Consider the following 15,469-nt stretch of genomic DNA (forward strand, 5'->3'; position numbering starts at 1 on the left):
TCTTTAGTCTATAATTTATGCAACCTATCCAGTTAAAGATAATTTATTCAAAAATAATTATAGCATTTGTTTTTAGAAATCAGCAACTTGAGAAAAGAAGTTATGCATTTTTCTTGACATACCTACACAATACAAATGATTTGTAAGAATCTGCATCTGAGATTATTTCGCTGATATTCCTAGTACACTGCTTTAAAATAAGTGAGGTTAAATGAAAGCGTGATTTTATAAAACAAGAGAACACCATTAGGGAAAGTGATAGACTTTCAGGCTAAGTCCTCAGCAGCAAGGTATTTTAATTACTTCATATGGATAACCTAGGTGTGTCCTATGCCTGCATTCCACTTGGCATCTGAAAAAACACAAGAATTCCTATGCCTGTTCTTATTTGCACTAGGAGCAACAGCCCTCAAGAAAGAACTGTCACCAGCTGAAGGTTTGCCACAGAGTAAGTAGCTACCACTGATGTCTTCCTCCAACAACCTCTGTACCCACTGTCCACTTTAGGAGCTTAAAGGACAGACAGTTAAGATGCCAATTTCCAAGGTGCTTTGGACTGTCAGTGTTACAATACAGACCACAGGAAACAACTTCGAACAGTCAATTATTGATAGTTCAGAACACAGCAAGAGAAAGAAAGGAACTGGCAATAAACAAACAAGTATACCGTAACTGTTTCATATACCAAGTTCTCATTCACAGAAGAAATACCACAACATGGCATAAAAAAAGAACTTAAATGTTATGGTTTCTCCCAGACCACCATACACTACACACTGCCAGAACTATTCGCTACCAATACTCGTCTATACTACCAACATGGTACTAGCATAAAAGATAACTATCAACAGAAGACTCATTAGCTACAAAATACCTCATTCTGCATAGAAAGAAATTAACCATTCAGTATTTCTGATCTACATACTCTATTGGCTACCTTTAACATTTCATATGGTGGCTGATGAAGCAATAGATTTACTAAAGCCCAGTACTCCAGGCACTACTAAGAAATGTAGTTAGTAACTTCCTAAAGCAGACAGCAAAAGCCTTGCCTTCAGATTCTCAAGTTGTACAGTGAATCATACATGATTTATCCTACAAAACATATGCAGTTTCATTTTACCAACTTACGCAGTGCAACGAGCACAGCCCACTGTGTTTTCTATTGTAGCCTTGCAGCAAAGCCAGCTCCCATTCAAAAAAGCAGAAGGATGGTAAAAACTAAGCCTCTTCTGGTTGCATCTCGTTACCCGGCAGAGAGCTTCTATCCACTCACTAGCTTCTACACAGTTATTTGCTTGGATATAGAGTGGCTTTTCTCCATGTAGTACTTGAAACATCTGTAGAAGGAATGCAACAATATTCTGCCCAGTAAAAAAATCTAGTTATTGAGCAACTTTGAAGATGTCAATATAAAGTTCAAGTCTCACACAATTTAAACCCATATGAAGACTAGAAGTGAGGCAAGGGAGGCAGAAAAAAGGACTTTTCACCTCTCATTTTCCTTCATGACCCTAAAAAAAAAAACCCACCACACAAAACCAGCTTCCCGTGTTCCACTTGTACCACCTCATCCAAAAAAAGTCTTAAAAGAATAAAAATATTCTGCTCATTCTTGAAACGTGATGTCAGATTTCATGTTTTTTTTTTTTTTTTTTTAATCTTGAGAGTAACAAAAGTTTCCCAGAGGTTTCTGCTTTAGTCATCCTCAGCCTAAGTAACTACATGTTTATCACTGCCTCCGAATTTTGGATTCAAATATTGACAGAAATACTGATGTGTTACAAGTCCAGAACAAGGCTGTAAGGACAACTGTCTTAACTGTTGAAGGTATTGTAGACGTTCTCATTAACAGGAATAAATACAAGCCTGGTAATATTACATTTTATTACATAAGAACATAATACAATTCATACTACTACTACCACCTTATATTAAAGTGCTTTGTAATAAGGTCTCAATAGTTTTAACTGTCATTCTAAAAATTTGGGAAGGGGGGTACAAGTCATAAAATCAGAAAAACTGGTGCAGAGATCAAAATGTCCAGGCTGTTTCATGTTCAGAGTACTAGGAAATACTGAATACAGCTTCCCTCCTCCCCCTGATTCAAAGATTTTTTAATGAAACATTTAAGAGTAAATTAAGCTAATTACAAACTGTTATCTGAAAAACATATTGAAAATTATAAATAAACTATCTTTTGACTCACATTTTTCTTGTTGAAGGAGCTCTCATCAAGCTTCTCCACTGCAAGGATGTTTTTGATTGGAATCGTGAAGATTGGTTCTTTATCTGTAAAATTTTGTAAACATAACGAGAGTGAAACAAATTACAGTACTATAAATATTACAGCCTCAGTGCACTTGCAATACTAAGTTCTCAAAATGTGCATTTATATTTTTGAGGTACATAAATCAGACTATAATCATGAGAATGGGAAGACTCAGTCTCAGCAAGTAAGATTAGGGAATGTACATTCTCTGATGCACCTGCTTAAGTTAATATGCCACATTAAAGTGGCAAACTGAAGAAACTCAGTAGTTAGGCGGGCTACAGAACAATAATATGACATACAGTATATGACAATAAACAATGCTATTTATTCTGTTGATTTCATTTTTTAACAAAGGTCATTGTTAAAAATTAAAAAAAAAAAAAAAAGCTTGGCATGTTTTCTTCTTGCCAAACACCAAATCTATGCCTAACCTCGCATTTTATCATTATCACCAGAGAAGAGATTGGCCAGCAAAAAGGCCATTGTATAGAATCAAGACTATATTACATGAAATGCCAAAATGCTTCCTTTTATCCAAATGCAGGTTACATGCACATACATGTACCACCACACAAAGATTAAAAAAGATTTTTTTGTAAATATATATTTTTTTTTTAATAAATTGCAGGAAGCATGAACGTGAATAAATCAGCTATTAGGGCAATGCAGGCATCTAATACCTTCTTGTTACTCAATATTGATAATCCTTTGTTATCATGTGTGACATATGAGTGGTATTAATCAACATGATACATCTTTGATAATTTTGCAACTGGCCAAAGGCAGAAATCAAAAATCTCACCTTTTTGACTTCTTAAGCTGTTAACTTTCATTTCTAAGTAAATACAGACTGCAGCACATGGACTACCTTCAGGATTTTTTGTATCGGCATATTTAATAGACAGCAAAAAGCAAACACACTGAAAAACTTGACTATACATATTCTTGTATTTTAGAGTGCCATGAAAAAAATCTTATTAAAAAAAAATTTTTAAAAGCTCACTTATTTGCAAGGCAAATTTTAAAATGCACATATAGATAAGTCTGTATCTTACCCTACAGTGGACTACTTTAAAAACTGAGTATACTAACCAGCAGCTATGAAGTTATATGCAGATCAGAACCAATACATCATTAAATTTCATTAAACAGATATGATTAAGAAGCATCTGATGAAACAGAATTTTGCTGAAAACACCAATTCATCCAATGCCAGTGTCATCAAAACCAGACATTTTGTGACGTACCCTTCAATTACCTTCCAACAAGCAGGCAGCAGTTTTCCTGAGAAATGTCTCTCTCTACATGCCAGCTCAGTATTTAGGTTTCCAGTATCAATAGCTAACTCCAACATAACAAGCATCAGCATTTAGTATATTCCTCAGTGCAGGCATGAGCAGAACCAAATGCATTCTCTGGTTTGCTGCACAGAACTGAAAATTCCCAGGACCCTGGCTGCAACTAAGGCTCTCAAGAGCTACCAGCATTCCCAGGCTAGAAGGCCTCAAGCTAAGAAATAAGGAGACTCACTACCACAGTACGGACCTTAGAAGGTCTGAGATCTTGGATCTCTGACAGCCAGTTATTTTGGTCTTCAAGTCTAAACTGTATACAGTAAGTTCAGTAAATTGTGCTGCAGAAGCTTTCTGTAAGATGAGTGTGACTGCAATTCAGATCTTGAGCATTTGATAAACAGAGCAAAAGGCAACTAAAATATATCATTATGAGCTTTAGGAAAAACAAATAAAATTTTTAAAAAGCCAAAACTAGATACAAACACCTAGAAAATATTGAAAAATTAACAGGCATAAAATATACATAATTTACCTTGCTGTTTGTGGTAGGTGAATTCTCTACTTGTTAGACAGAACCACCGCTTCTTGAAATTCTTTTTACCAATCCGAGTCCTTCCCTGAGCTCTTTTGTACATTTCTCTGTAACAACAGAATCCAATGAAAATGATACTTTAGTCTCCCAGAGAGGTTTCAAAAAACATCTGAGAACACATTGTTTCCACATGATGAGTAATATAACCTACTTCATTGTAAATTAAAACTCTTCTATTTATTCAAAATAAGCCCTCAAGATTGCCTCCAAGTATGGTGATCATGGACACGGTTCCATTAACAAGTTAGGAGTGTGAAAAAACAGTGAATTTGGGGTAGGTACTTGCTTATTCAGATCAAGAACTCAAGAACACGTGAATGTAGTTGGTTTTATCTGGATCAAGAACTGAACAAAAAGGAAATGATGATGAACACAATTCAACAGGAGTAGACACAAATTGTATTCAGTAGAGTTTAAAAGCATGCTCTCACTGGCAACCACTGTTTTGAGCAACAGCCACCAGTTTCTCATACAGATTAGCTTCCAAATTGCTGTAATTTAGCGTTAATCTGCAACTGTCTCCTTCATTTCTATTTAATATCTTAGTAAGATGCATTAACTGCTTGTTTTAAAATCAGATGCTTGTTTCATAGAAAAGGCTTTACTATGCTTCTTGGGTGAATACAAATCGTTTTTCCCTATAAATTTTGTTTTAAATTAATTTATCAGATTTCTTCATGAACACCAGAAAATGGCAGTTTCTTCATTTCTTAGATGTAGCAATTTTAATTTAACAATTTTAATAAAAGTATTCCATCATTTACTGTAAAGTATTCCAATTATAGTGTAGGGCTTTTTTGCCTACTATTAAGAAATAGCGTTTAGCTGGGTAGGCTTAAAAAGTATGTAAAGTAATTCTATACTAAATAAATTTTATGTCATAATAGTTTTTTACAATTCTGAATAAACCATCAACAAAGCACACACTGAATTGTAACAGAAATGCAGACACACTTTTAGAAGATTTTAAACTTTTAATCCTCCCCCAAGTGTTTAAAAGATGACTACAAAAGTTAGCAGAATTAGTTTCCACCAACACCTGTAAACTAACAAACAACTACCACAACTAACAGTTGTTGTAATTACTAGTTAGGTCAAACATTTTAGTAAGTATTAATCTGATGTTGGCATTAATGAAAAAACGAAGTCAATAATTTTTCACACAATATAGATTCAAGATGTGTTTACCCTTCTTTTAGATGTACTGGCTCACTCAGACCACTTGGTTCTTTACTTTCAGTAGAGGAAACATCATCTAGAAACTTAAGTAAAAATACACAGTAAATAGATATTATTCAGAAACAATGAACAACCAAAAGCTATTTTGAAAATACATATGTACCATTTCTCCTAGTACAAGAACAATTAATTCAACACAAGAAATGAAAATATATTACAAGGACTTGAAGCAATTTAAGGAGGGATGCCACTAAAATACACAAAATTTCTGTAATTATTTCCTAAAGAGCAGATCTAATATAGCTTGTTTCAATTTTGTTTTCTATTTTTCCCCAAATTAAATTAGCTTAGTCCACAATGTACAACTGTTACGTATTCTATTGTTTTTTTTTAAAAAAAACATCTGAAATGCACTTTTTAGGAATTCATAGTAGAAAACTGAAGAATAACATAACCCTTTAATAAGACCGATGAAACACATCAACCGTAAGAAGAGTTATAGTTGAAAAGTACCTTTTTGACAGATTCAGTAAATTTGTCTTCTTGAAATGTTTTAAAAAACTCGCACATAAACGTCTCCTTGAAACTTGACTGAAAGAAAAGATATTTGGACATAAACAAACATATAAAGAATGAAGTCTATGAAATGAGAAAGAAATTTAATAGCCTTACAAGTTTGCTTTTGGTCAAACTTCCCCAACTCCCCAAAGTCTGGATGGCTTTTGATATGAGAGTTAATGTTCTAGAAGTCTGTGCATCCTAAAAGAAAGGAACAAAATTAAGAAGTTATTTTTATATATTTTTCCATATAAAATTTTGATTTAAAACTGAAAATGTCACGAAAATTATTATATTATACCATGTAGAAATTCAAAAGCAGTGCTGTCCTTTAGTGCTAACTGTGCTTTGTGAATATATATATATATTTTTAAAATCTATTGTACACTGTTTAATATGTTATTCACTATCACTAGAATTTGGGCAAAAATATTTTTTTCAAAGCACACTATGGAACATCTAATCAAACCTCTCACATCCTACTAATGCTACTACATATCCAGTGCTTCTGAACTATTCAAAACTGAACACTAAACAAAATAAATTACTGCTGTACAAATACTAGAAATTTTCATAATACAAAGGGAACTTAAAACATTGCCTGTAAGGCTTTTGCCTCATTCACTACCTCTCTACATGCATTTTAAAGTAGTGTTAATGCAGCCATAGTGAGGGGCCTTGCTGTTCCCTTTAAAGGGTCTAGCATTCAAGTGATAAATTCCTGTCATCTCCTTCTACTCTTACAAGTTGCATAATGTCAAACTCATTAAGTAGCTTTTTCTTTTGAAAGCATAACACACAAATTGATAAAATAAGCTAATGAAGCTAACCTCTGGAGTTTCATACACATTCACAGGTTTTCATACATATCCTGTATTCTATGTGAAAATAAAACAGTACTTTTTCTCATCTCCTTTTTTTTTTTTTTTTTTTATGTACATGTACTTGACAATTTGAGACTTGAAAATTTGGCAATCCAGTCAAACTACTGGAGTCCTGATTAAATGCACAGATCAATTACAGAGAACTCTACAATCTCTATTTAAGACGAGAATGGAAATATTGTTTTAAAAGTAAAAGTGATATCTAAATATTTAACTTCCGTGGTGGAAAGAACTAAAACTATTTCGCTATATGGCTTAAAAAACCCTGAGTCATCTTGATATTCCAACAAAGCAGCACTTTTACATCATTTGAGAATGCCTTATAAAGGCTGAGAAATTTGATGCCTACAGAACTGCAAACATCTTAGTTCCACTGGTGAGGTATAAAATTGAAAACCTCAGCCTACAGTAAGTGATCTTACTTCCCAGTTAAGGGCCCAGTGAAAGTAGCTTATGACTTTCCAGATAAACAGATCTGACGGTTATGAATAAAACAGAACAAAGCTTCACAAAACTTACTGGATGGTGAGGTCGTAAATGAAAAGTATGAGGTGAGACTACGGCTACAGCAAAGAAACGAAGAAACACAAAGCTGCTCACTGCAGAATACTGTACATGAGGGTCATCTGCAGAGAAAAACCATGAAATGTAACATGCACTAAACTTAATAGGAAATAATGAAGACAGTCAACATAAAAATCCTTAAGAAGATCATGTCGGAGAAGACATATTTTAAAACAGAGTAGAAAAATCAACGAAGTGCATGAAATGAGAAAGATGATCATGGTAAGAAATGTTCTACTTTAACGGAGGGTTTATTTCTCTGAAGAGAAGTTCTGTTCTCAGAAAAAACTGCTGATCAGCTCCACTATAAGGAACAATGAGATCATTGCAAGCACTTATATATATACATACAGCGCTGATTAGATAAGGCACATTAAACCAAAAGAGAAAATACTGCAGCAGCTGACTAAACACTAGACCTATCAGGTTATTCACCCTTAGGACTAATAAACTCACAGACGTTAATGCTGCACAACGAATGTGGTCAACACATATGAACAATTTCAACTCCAATTCCAAGCTGCATCATAAAATCACAGTATTATATAATCTTGATGCTCTTAGGGCTTTAATATTTTCAGTATATTTAGGGTGTAATAGAGTGAGAACACGTTCTTAATGCAATGACGACTTCAATCTGATCTGTCAGATTAGTTAGCCGTTCTGAAACGACTGTCTTAACCAGAGGAATTTATGACCCCAGGTTCACTGACAAATACAAATCAAAGGAAAGCCCCAGATAATAAAAAGTATGTCCTTCCTTTGTAGCCTATTAGATGACATTTTAGGTTTTAATTGACTGGAGCATCTGAGTATCTCATACCCAGCATGTTATTCCTATATTAAAACCATTCTGAAAGAATAAAGGTTTTCTAATTCTGGTCACATTCCAAATACATTAAATATTTTATCTTCTCCATGCTCTGCTCTACCTTGACCTTTAAGTAGTAAAGCTTTTCATTGGACACTTAAGCTATGAATGTAGTAGTCCTAGTCAACATAGTTGCCATTCATGTAGTTAGATGCAAATACCAATTTATTTTCACATTTATATATTACTTCCTTAGAAGCAATAAAAACAGATTAGCTCTTCCAAATTTGAATTATCTTTCAAATAAATCGCTTCCTGCATGACTTGTGGTTTTCTTCCAGTATCTTGTACTTTTGTTGGTGGCATCTTTTTTGCTACCATCTTATAGTGTATCAGAAAATACATATAATTCTTGCTGATTGACTACAAGGCTTTACTAAGGCATACAGTCTGACCAAAAAAACAAATGCCTGACTGCTGAGGTAAGAAGTTCAGAACACAGTAATGAAAAAAGACAGAATTTTAACAATGCCCATAAGATAAATATAGAAGTTAATTATGTTACTCTGAATGTCATTTTCTGAACATAGAGAACACTTACTTGGAAATCTTTTGGCAGCCAGATGCCTCAAAGAATAAAAAACATCACACATTAGGGTAGGACAACTTATACTTGACCGCACAATTTCACGGAATACTTTGTCTACATAATAGCGTAGATTTTCCTGTAATTATGAAAAAAGTCATTTTTCAGACCATCAACTATGGCTTTTCCCTGAACACAAACATAACACTAGTTTTTTTCTCAAAACATTGCCTGATTATTCCTCTATGTATTTTAGTAAAGTGCATATTTAAAAAAGCTTCATAATATTTATATGGGACTACTAGTGTTAAAAGATTATTTAATGATACTCACATGAAAATACATAAGCAGTGCTTGGCAATAGAAAACTATCAAAAGACATTTTTGTAATTTGACAATAGGTAACAAAGTAGTAGTACTTCCTATGCAAACCTAGGAACGTTAGTTTAGCTTTTTGCAGCCACTATTGCTTTTAACATCATCCTCTAGTAAGAGGCAAGCAGCAAGCAAAACTTCAATGAAAAAGTATTAAAGTACTGACTAGCTACTTCAGCACCTGGATGCTGAGTGTGGAACATCAGGAACCACAATACCCAACAAATTGGTAAGGAAGTGCGTAATTCTCTAGCTTTACCTCCCTGGTCCATTTGAAAACCAATTTTTGTTTTAAACAGGGATAAGAAAATACATTTTTTTCCTTTATTTACACTGGAATTGGAGAACTATACCACTAACATAAGTACTTCAAGTTACTCATTTGCCATTATACAGAGCTGCTTTTTAAAATGTTCTCCTATGAGATTTTGAGAAAGCTTACATTAGGAAAAATAAATTAGGAAACTCACCATATTAATTTCTGCATTATCCCCTTCTCTTAATTTGATTGGATCTATTTCACAGGGTTTAGGAGACTCACATATCTGAAACAAACAGAGGTTTAAGAGTTCCAATTTTCAGACAAAATGTGTGGAAATACAACTTTTTAAAACTAGACTGTCTCCTAGATTTAGGGTGAGAATTCTAAAGGAATTCCAAACAGAACAGCATGCAATAACCATCCTCACTTTTGTGTTTGCTTTTTTATATGGATCAATTGTATAAAGCATCACATGGGAAAATTCTTCAGTGTGTTAAGAGGCTGGAACAACTGTCATCAACTTAATTTTCAAGCATCTACAACAGAAATAACAGAAAGTAACTCCTTCCACTAAATGTAAACCATTAATGCTCAATTTAACTTTCCTCTAAAATTCCCTCACCTGAGTGATTATTGCTACGTAGGGATAAGAAGAATGCCCATGAAAGAGACAGTGTCCTGCAAATAACTTCAGCATGATAACCTACCTCATCAATAACTGCTTTCAAAGTAACCTTTAGGTAGTGTTTTCCCACTATTTTCATCATTTCATCTACACACCGAGTTGCTAATGAATTCCCTCTGAAGACTGTGTTTGCTTCTCTGTAAGAAAAGAATTGATTTTATTTGAATGGGGAAAAAAGGGAACTTGGCTACAAAAATCTGATTAATATTTTACCTTGCTATTAAGTTATTACAAGTTTTTGTCATGTATTTCAGTCAGGAATTTCAAAACCTAGCTATCCAGCTTGTAATGGCACCCAGTGAACAGAAAGAGAATAAACAAAGATGATGATACTACTATTAGCAAACCCAGGAACAAATAAACACATGTGAAAGCCCCAGAAATTTTATACAAAGGAAATTATAATTCAGTGCTGAATGTGAGAAAGAATTATTGGAGAAAACTCCCCCAAAAATGAAGACATGTACCAGACTGGTATGACTGGTATACTATTATTCTTCCAGTGCTCCTGGTTGGCAAACTAAGAGCTACAAAAAATAGCATACTACTAACACTATACTGACAAATTCAGACATGTTTTGATCAAAACATATTTAATCTACAGTTGTGTTAGGTTATTTGTTACAGATTTTGAAGGAAATTGGAAGCCAGCTGTGCAAAAGCTCTTTCATCTGATGGGTTTAGTATAATCTTTCTTTGTCACAGTTTAAATATAATGGAAAGGAATGTGCGTACCAAAATTCAATGTAAAAAGTTATTTTCCATGAGTCACCTCTTTCTAAATGAATTGGTTCACCTTAAATTAAATCTTGAACAAGTCAGCTTTAAAATGAACAATCCTGTGGTGAAAAAATCCCTTCCACTTCTCCACAGGACATGACTCAGCACCTCAGAAGCCACTACCCAGGTCTACTTTATTTCTCTCCTAACCACAGAGCTGCAAATCCAGGGACCATACCCTACCACAGATATGACGACGTGGGAAATCTCCTGTGCTTGCTACTTTCAAGGCACGTAGGAGGACACAGACTTACTTACGGGGCGTTCTTGCAGAAAACAAGTAACCTTAAGTCATATATTAAAATGAAAGAGGATGAGATTCTTAGCAATTTTTAAAAACATTCAGTATCAATCTACTGACCAGAAAAAACTTGGAGCGGCTCAATTATATTTTGAAACAAAAACTGTGTGCTTGCAGACAACTCTAGATTCCTAACTTGCTATGTTTAGCTGTATAATGGCTCCAAGAAAATTTTACAGACAATCAATTCCATCTAAAATAGCACCGTGAATTGGTAACTCTGATTCCCAGCTTCACTGTGATTTCAGTGAATGTTTTTACACACTAACATTAAAAGTTTCGTATCAGTTTTTCCATAACGAGAAAATGAAATCTGACATGCTTATTTATCAATGCTGTAGTGTGAAGTCCCATGAAACTCTAAAAATAATTTTAAAAGGTGTGACATAACTAAACATGGAATACATACTGAGTGTCCTTCAGGTCCAGTTCTGCTACTGCAGCAACAAATGGGACTAGCTTATGGTGGTGTAGTAGCAACCGTACAAGAGGCAGAACGGCATCGTACTTATCTCGACAAACTTCACATAATATGTAGGCAGCAGATGCAGAAATTGGCTGTGGGAAAGCAGAATAGAACTTTGTGAGTAAAGTAGTTAAAGGCTCTGCTTATACGTGTCAAAGTACAAATCTGACTCAAATCTAGCAAAACAAGGGACATGGCTTCTTAACAAAAAGTTTTGACATTTGCTATATAACATGGCAATTACACGTTTCCATTCTATAGAAATATTTAATTGAAAATTGGTATTACCTGTTCTATACATTTAAGAATGAAATTCACTATCTACTCACCCTTCCCACTCTCCCCAAAGAGTAAGAATATGGCTTTGTCACAAATCCAAGCAAAAGGCAGTAAGCAACTACGTTACTACAATGCCATATATCTTTACAGAACTTTCCTTATTGTAATTAGAGCACACTAAATTACAGTTTCCAAACTTCTAAGATGTCTGTCCCCATTCTTCTGCTGGGAATTTTAATACAAAAACATATCAAAAATTTAAGTGAAAAAGCCACTGACTGCCAATAAGCTATGTTCATACTTGAATATTGGCTAGTAAAAATTTTAGTTACGGTCTGCTTACTCTTTCCCTTCCTTCTCCTCTGCTAATACTTCAATGCTGAAATGAAGAAATGGTGTAAAAGACCAAGGAATATAAAGCCTAGTAACTATAATTTAATTCCTGGCTCATAATGCTATGCTAACTATCTACCACACTTCTTTCTTAGTGACTATGTCTGAAGGGAGAAATCCACTCATGCTTAATATCATACTGGGGAAGATGGAAGCAATTTAGGAGAGGTCGAATTAGACATAATTCTGAAGCAAACCATTTTTGGCAAAGGTGATTATTTGCCCCGTCAGTGCCAATAATGAATCAATGTCCCTTGGAAACTTCTAAATCCAGGGGTCAATAACAGCCAGTGGGAGAAGACTGTTAGAAACAGCAACTGACAAGTAGAAAGGCTTTTTTTTTTTTTTTTTTTTTTATCATTTCTAGTCAGACAGCACTGGTTACTTCACTGTCTTTGTTGGTTCTTCTAAAATAAAAAGAAAATTTTGGTAGTTTGGAACAGAGCTAAATGCTCTACACAAGCTGCTTACTGAGTTGCAGCAGAAGTAACGAAAAAAATTCTTCTTTGCATAGTCCCACATGCAGTCTCACATAGGACAATATAATTCATTTTAAGTCTTTGTTTTAAAAGTAATTTTCAACAAAAGTACCTGAACATCTGATGATTTTAGCAGCAAGTTTCTTAGAGAAACATAGTATTCAGAGGGAAGTACACAGTCTTCAGTGTAGCAAATATTTAATCTAAGTGATCCCAAGTCATCAGTTTTAGAAGACTTGTTGCCATTTTCTCTTGGTTGAAGTAAGTACCTGAAAGAATAAGGCAATTCTAAAATATTGCAATTTACATTTCATTAGCTTGACTAATTTTACAATAACGCAAAATATTGCATTTTGTTTCAGTATACACAAACTCAGACTGACAACTGCCCATAAAATTCAAATTTAAAAAAAAAGTCTGCAAGTAGAGAAAAAAGGAGCGGTATTTGGTGCACCTTCAGCAAATAATGTAATATCTATCTATTTTCTCATATCTTTGTGAACACCAGAATAGGATGTATTTCCTGTACCTCAGCTGGGATAACAGGAATAGTTAGAAATGATGTTGAACCTTCTTGTTTTACATCTGTGCTATAATTAGAGTGTCTTGACCTTGCAGATGGAATAGCTAGTATCAAGAATTTAAATGGTCTAGTCTGAAGACAGTAAAAATATATAACATTACCAGTCTGCTTTCTTAAGAAACAAGACTTAAAAGGTTTTAGTACTTTTAAGGTACTCTTTTCCTACTCTTAATACAGAATACATTGAAAACAATCCTTTGTTGGCTTTTGTTGTAGTTTAATTGTATTCCAACAGGAGGTGCAGCAGAACAAAAATTTTAACAGCTTTTAAATACTGTCACAATATAGTTCCAACATTCAGACCGACAAATTAATTGTATCTTCAAATACTCTTTTACAACCATTCACATTTGTATGTTTACAATCAGGAGACTTTTTTTTTTTTTTTAATAATTAGATGCACTTCCCACAAAGGCATGCTAATATAAAGCACAATGAATTTACAAGAAGTGCTCGACAGCATGACTCGAGCTTATTTTTCCAATACTTTGTGCTACTACACTAGTGCTACTTTTTTTTTTTTTTTTTTTTATCTCTTGGGGTCCCATTGTACTTCAAAGCATTTCATGTGAACTAGTAATAGTTTAACAAAAGTTATTTTTAATCACAGAACTGTTTTTATAAGCAGGTCATAATTGGATTAAGAGGACGTTGACATGCAAGGTACACCTACAGAATGTATTAGCAGGCTAAAGACCCTCTATCAATATTTTGTTAACTATACATGAGCCATATCCAAGAGCTATACGAACACAGTATGTGGTAGTAAGTCCATGCTAACGTAAATTTTCTCTTAGCAGGTTTTTAAACGAGGCATGTCATTATGTTAATATGGTTACAGGGCTTGTGATCAGCTCAGAGTGCTGGCAGAACAAGACTGCATCTGCAATACACTGTGTAAAAAAAATTGAAAAAAAGAAACATTTATTATGTTTAGGACTAAAACTCAGAGTTCAACTCTGACACAGACACTTGAAGGCTGTCTGAGGTGAGTACATGGAGCACGAACAGCTCCTGGTTAAGACCTGTGTTCCATTTAGTTCCTATTTATCTACTTCCTTTGTTTCCTTCATGGATATGTGAGGGCTGTCATCCTTCCCTTCCTCCACCCTCTTCTCTGTACTGAAAGGTTCACTAAAACCAGAATGTTCTACACACTTGAAGGCAACTGGATCTGCCGTACTCATTTCCTGCCGCTAGGCATGTCAGACAGTAGAGGGCTTAGAGACGGGCTTAGAGACAGGCTTTCTTTAGAAGAGAGGTTGCTGCTACGTTATAAGCAGATGCCTCTCCTGATACCCCTTGGTAACTTACCCTTCCAGCTTTCAAGCTTCTACACATGCTCTCATGAAATGACACTGGGTTAGTTCCAGAAGATATTCCCTCTACCTCCCCAATGAAAAAAAGCACCATATTTTTTTACTAGTTTTATTTTAAAATCAACTTTTCATCAGTTATTCTGGAAGGCTAACTTAGGAATTTAATTACAAACAGTGCAGTACTGAAAAGTTCCAGGTTTACTGGTTAATCTGAAAAGTATACACAGATCACTAAAATGCAGCAAACTGAAACAGTTATATTCAATATTCCCTTTCTTCACCCCCTGCATTTTCCACTCAAACACATTAACTATTCTGTGAGAGTCGGCAGATTGGCAGAAGGGAAGAAGTACATGAACCCACTGTCAAGGTTAATTTATTGAGCAAGAAAGACATCTTACCCTTTGTACCTTGCATGTACAGAATTCTAACCTTATTCAGATAAACTAGACTACAACAACTCAAGCAGAAAGACATATTTCAGTGAACAGTTAGAATAAAACATATCCTTTGCAAGGGGAAATATGCATGTTAGAATACAATTAACTTCTGAGCCATCATTTCTCACCATGCTTGAAAGGAATCATTTCTTAACACCTTCACAGGAACTTTAATTTCTCCTAGGAAGATGTCTTGTACCAAATTTCCATTGTTCCATAGGTCCACCCTGAAAATCAGAACATTGCTCATTTTTTTTTTCTCCCCAGAGTAATAAGAATCTTCAAGTTACAGTAACTGCCTTACAGCACTAATCCACATGCATGCAGGCAGGAAATGTTAGAAATGTCACTCCATTCTAATTA

General features: G+C 34.5%; 1 protein-coding gene across 1 annotated transcript in view; it reads right to left on the reverse strand.

The window, feature by feature from the left end:
* RASA2 (RAS p21 protein activator 2) overlaps positions 1-15,469 on the reverse strand; it is a 50,987-nt gene that overhangs the window by 5,234 nt on the left and 30,284 nt on the right. The window contains exons 9-21 of the mRNA XM_035545130.2: positions 15,235-15,333; positions 12,877-13,033; positions 11,557-11,705; positions 10,089-10,203; positions 9,590-9,664; positions 8,760-8,883; positions 7,303-7,409; positions 6,014-6,100; positions 5,855-5,932; positions 5,351-5,424; positions 4,103-4,209; positions 2,210-2,292; positions 1,132-1,340 (exon numbers count right to left, since the gene is read on the reverse strand). Coding sequence (XP_035401023.1) covers positions 1,132-1,340; positions 2,210-2,292; positions 4,103-4,209; positions 5,351-5,424; positions 5,855-5,932; positions 6,014-6,100; positions 7,303-7,409; positions 8,760-8,883; positions 9,590-9,664; positions 10,089-10,203; positions 11,557-11,705; positions 12,877-13,033; positions 15,235-15,333 — 1,464 coding nt within the window. The remainder of the gene's footprint in view (positions 1-1,131; positions 1,341-2,209; positions 2,293-4,102; positions 4,210-5,350; positions 5,425-5,854; positions 5,933-6,013; positions 6,101-7,302; positions 7,410-8,759; positions 8,884-9,589; positions 9,665-10,088; positions 10,204-11,556; positions 11,706-12,876; positions 13,034-15,234; positions 15,334-15,469) is intronic.

The sequence above is a fragment of the Cygnus atratus genome, chromosome 9, assembly GCF_013377495.2.
Source record: "Cygnus atratus isolate AKBS03 ecotype Queensland, Australia chromosome 9, CAtr_DNAZoo_HiC_assembly, whole genome shotgun sequence".
Taxonomy (NCBI): domain Eukaryota; kingdom Metazoa; phylum Chordata; class Aves; order Anseriformes; family Anatidae; genus Cygnus; species Cygnus atratus.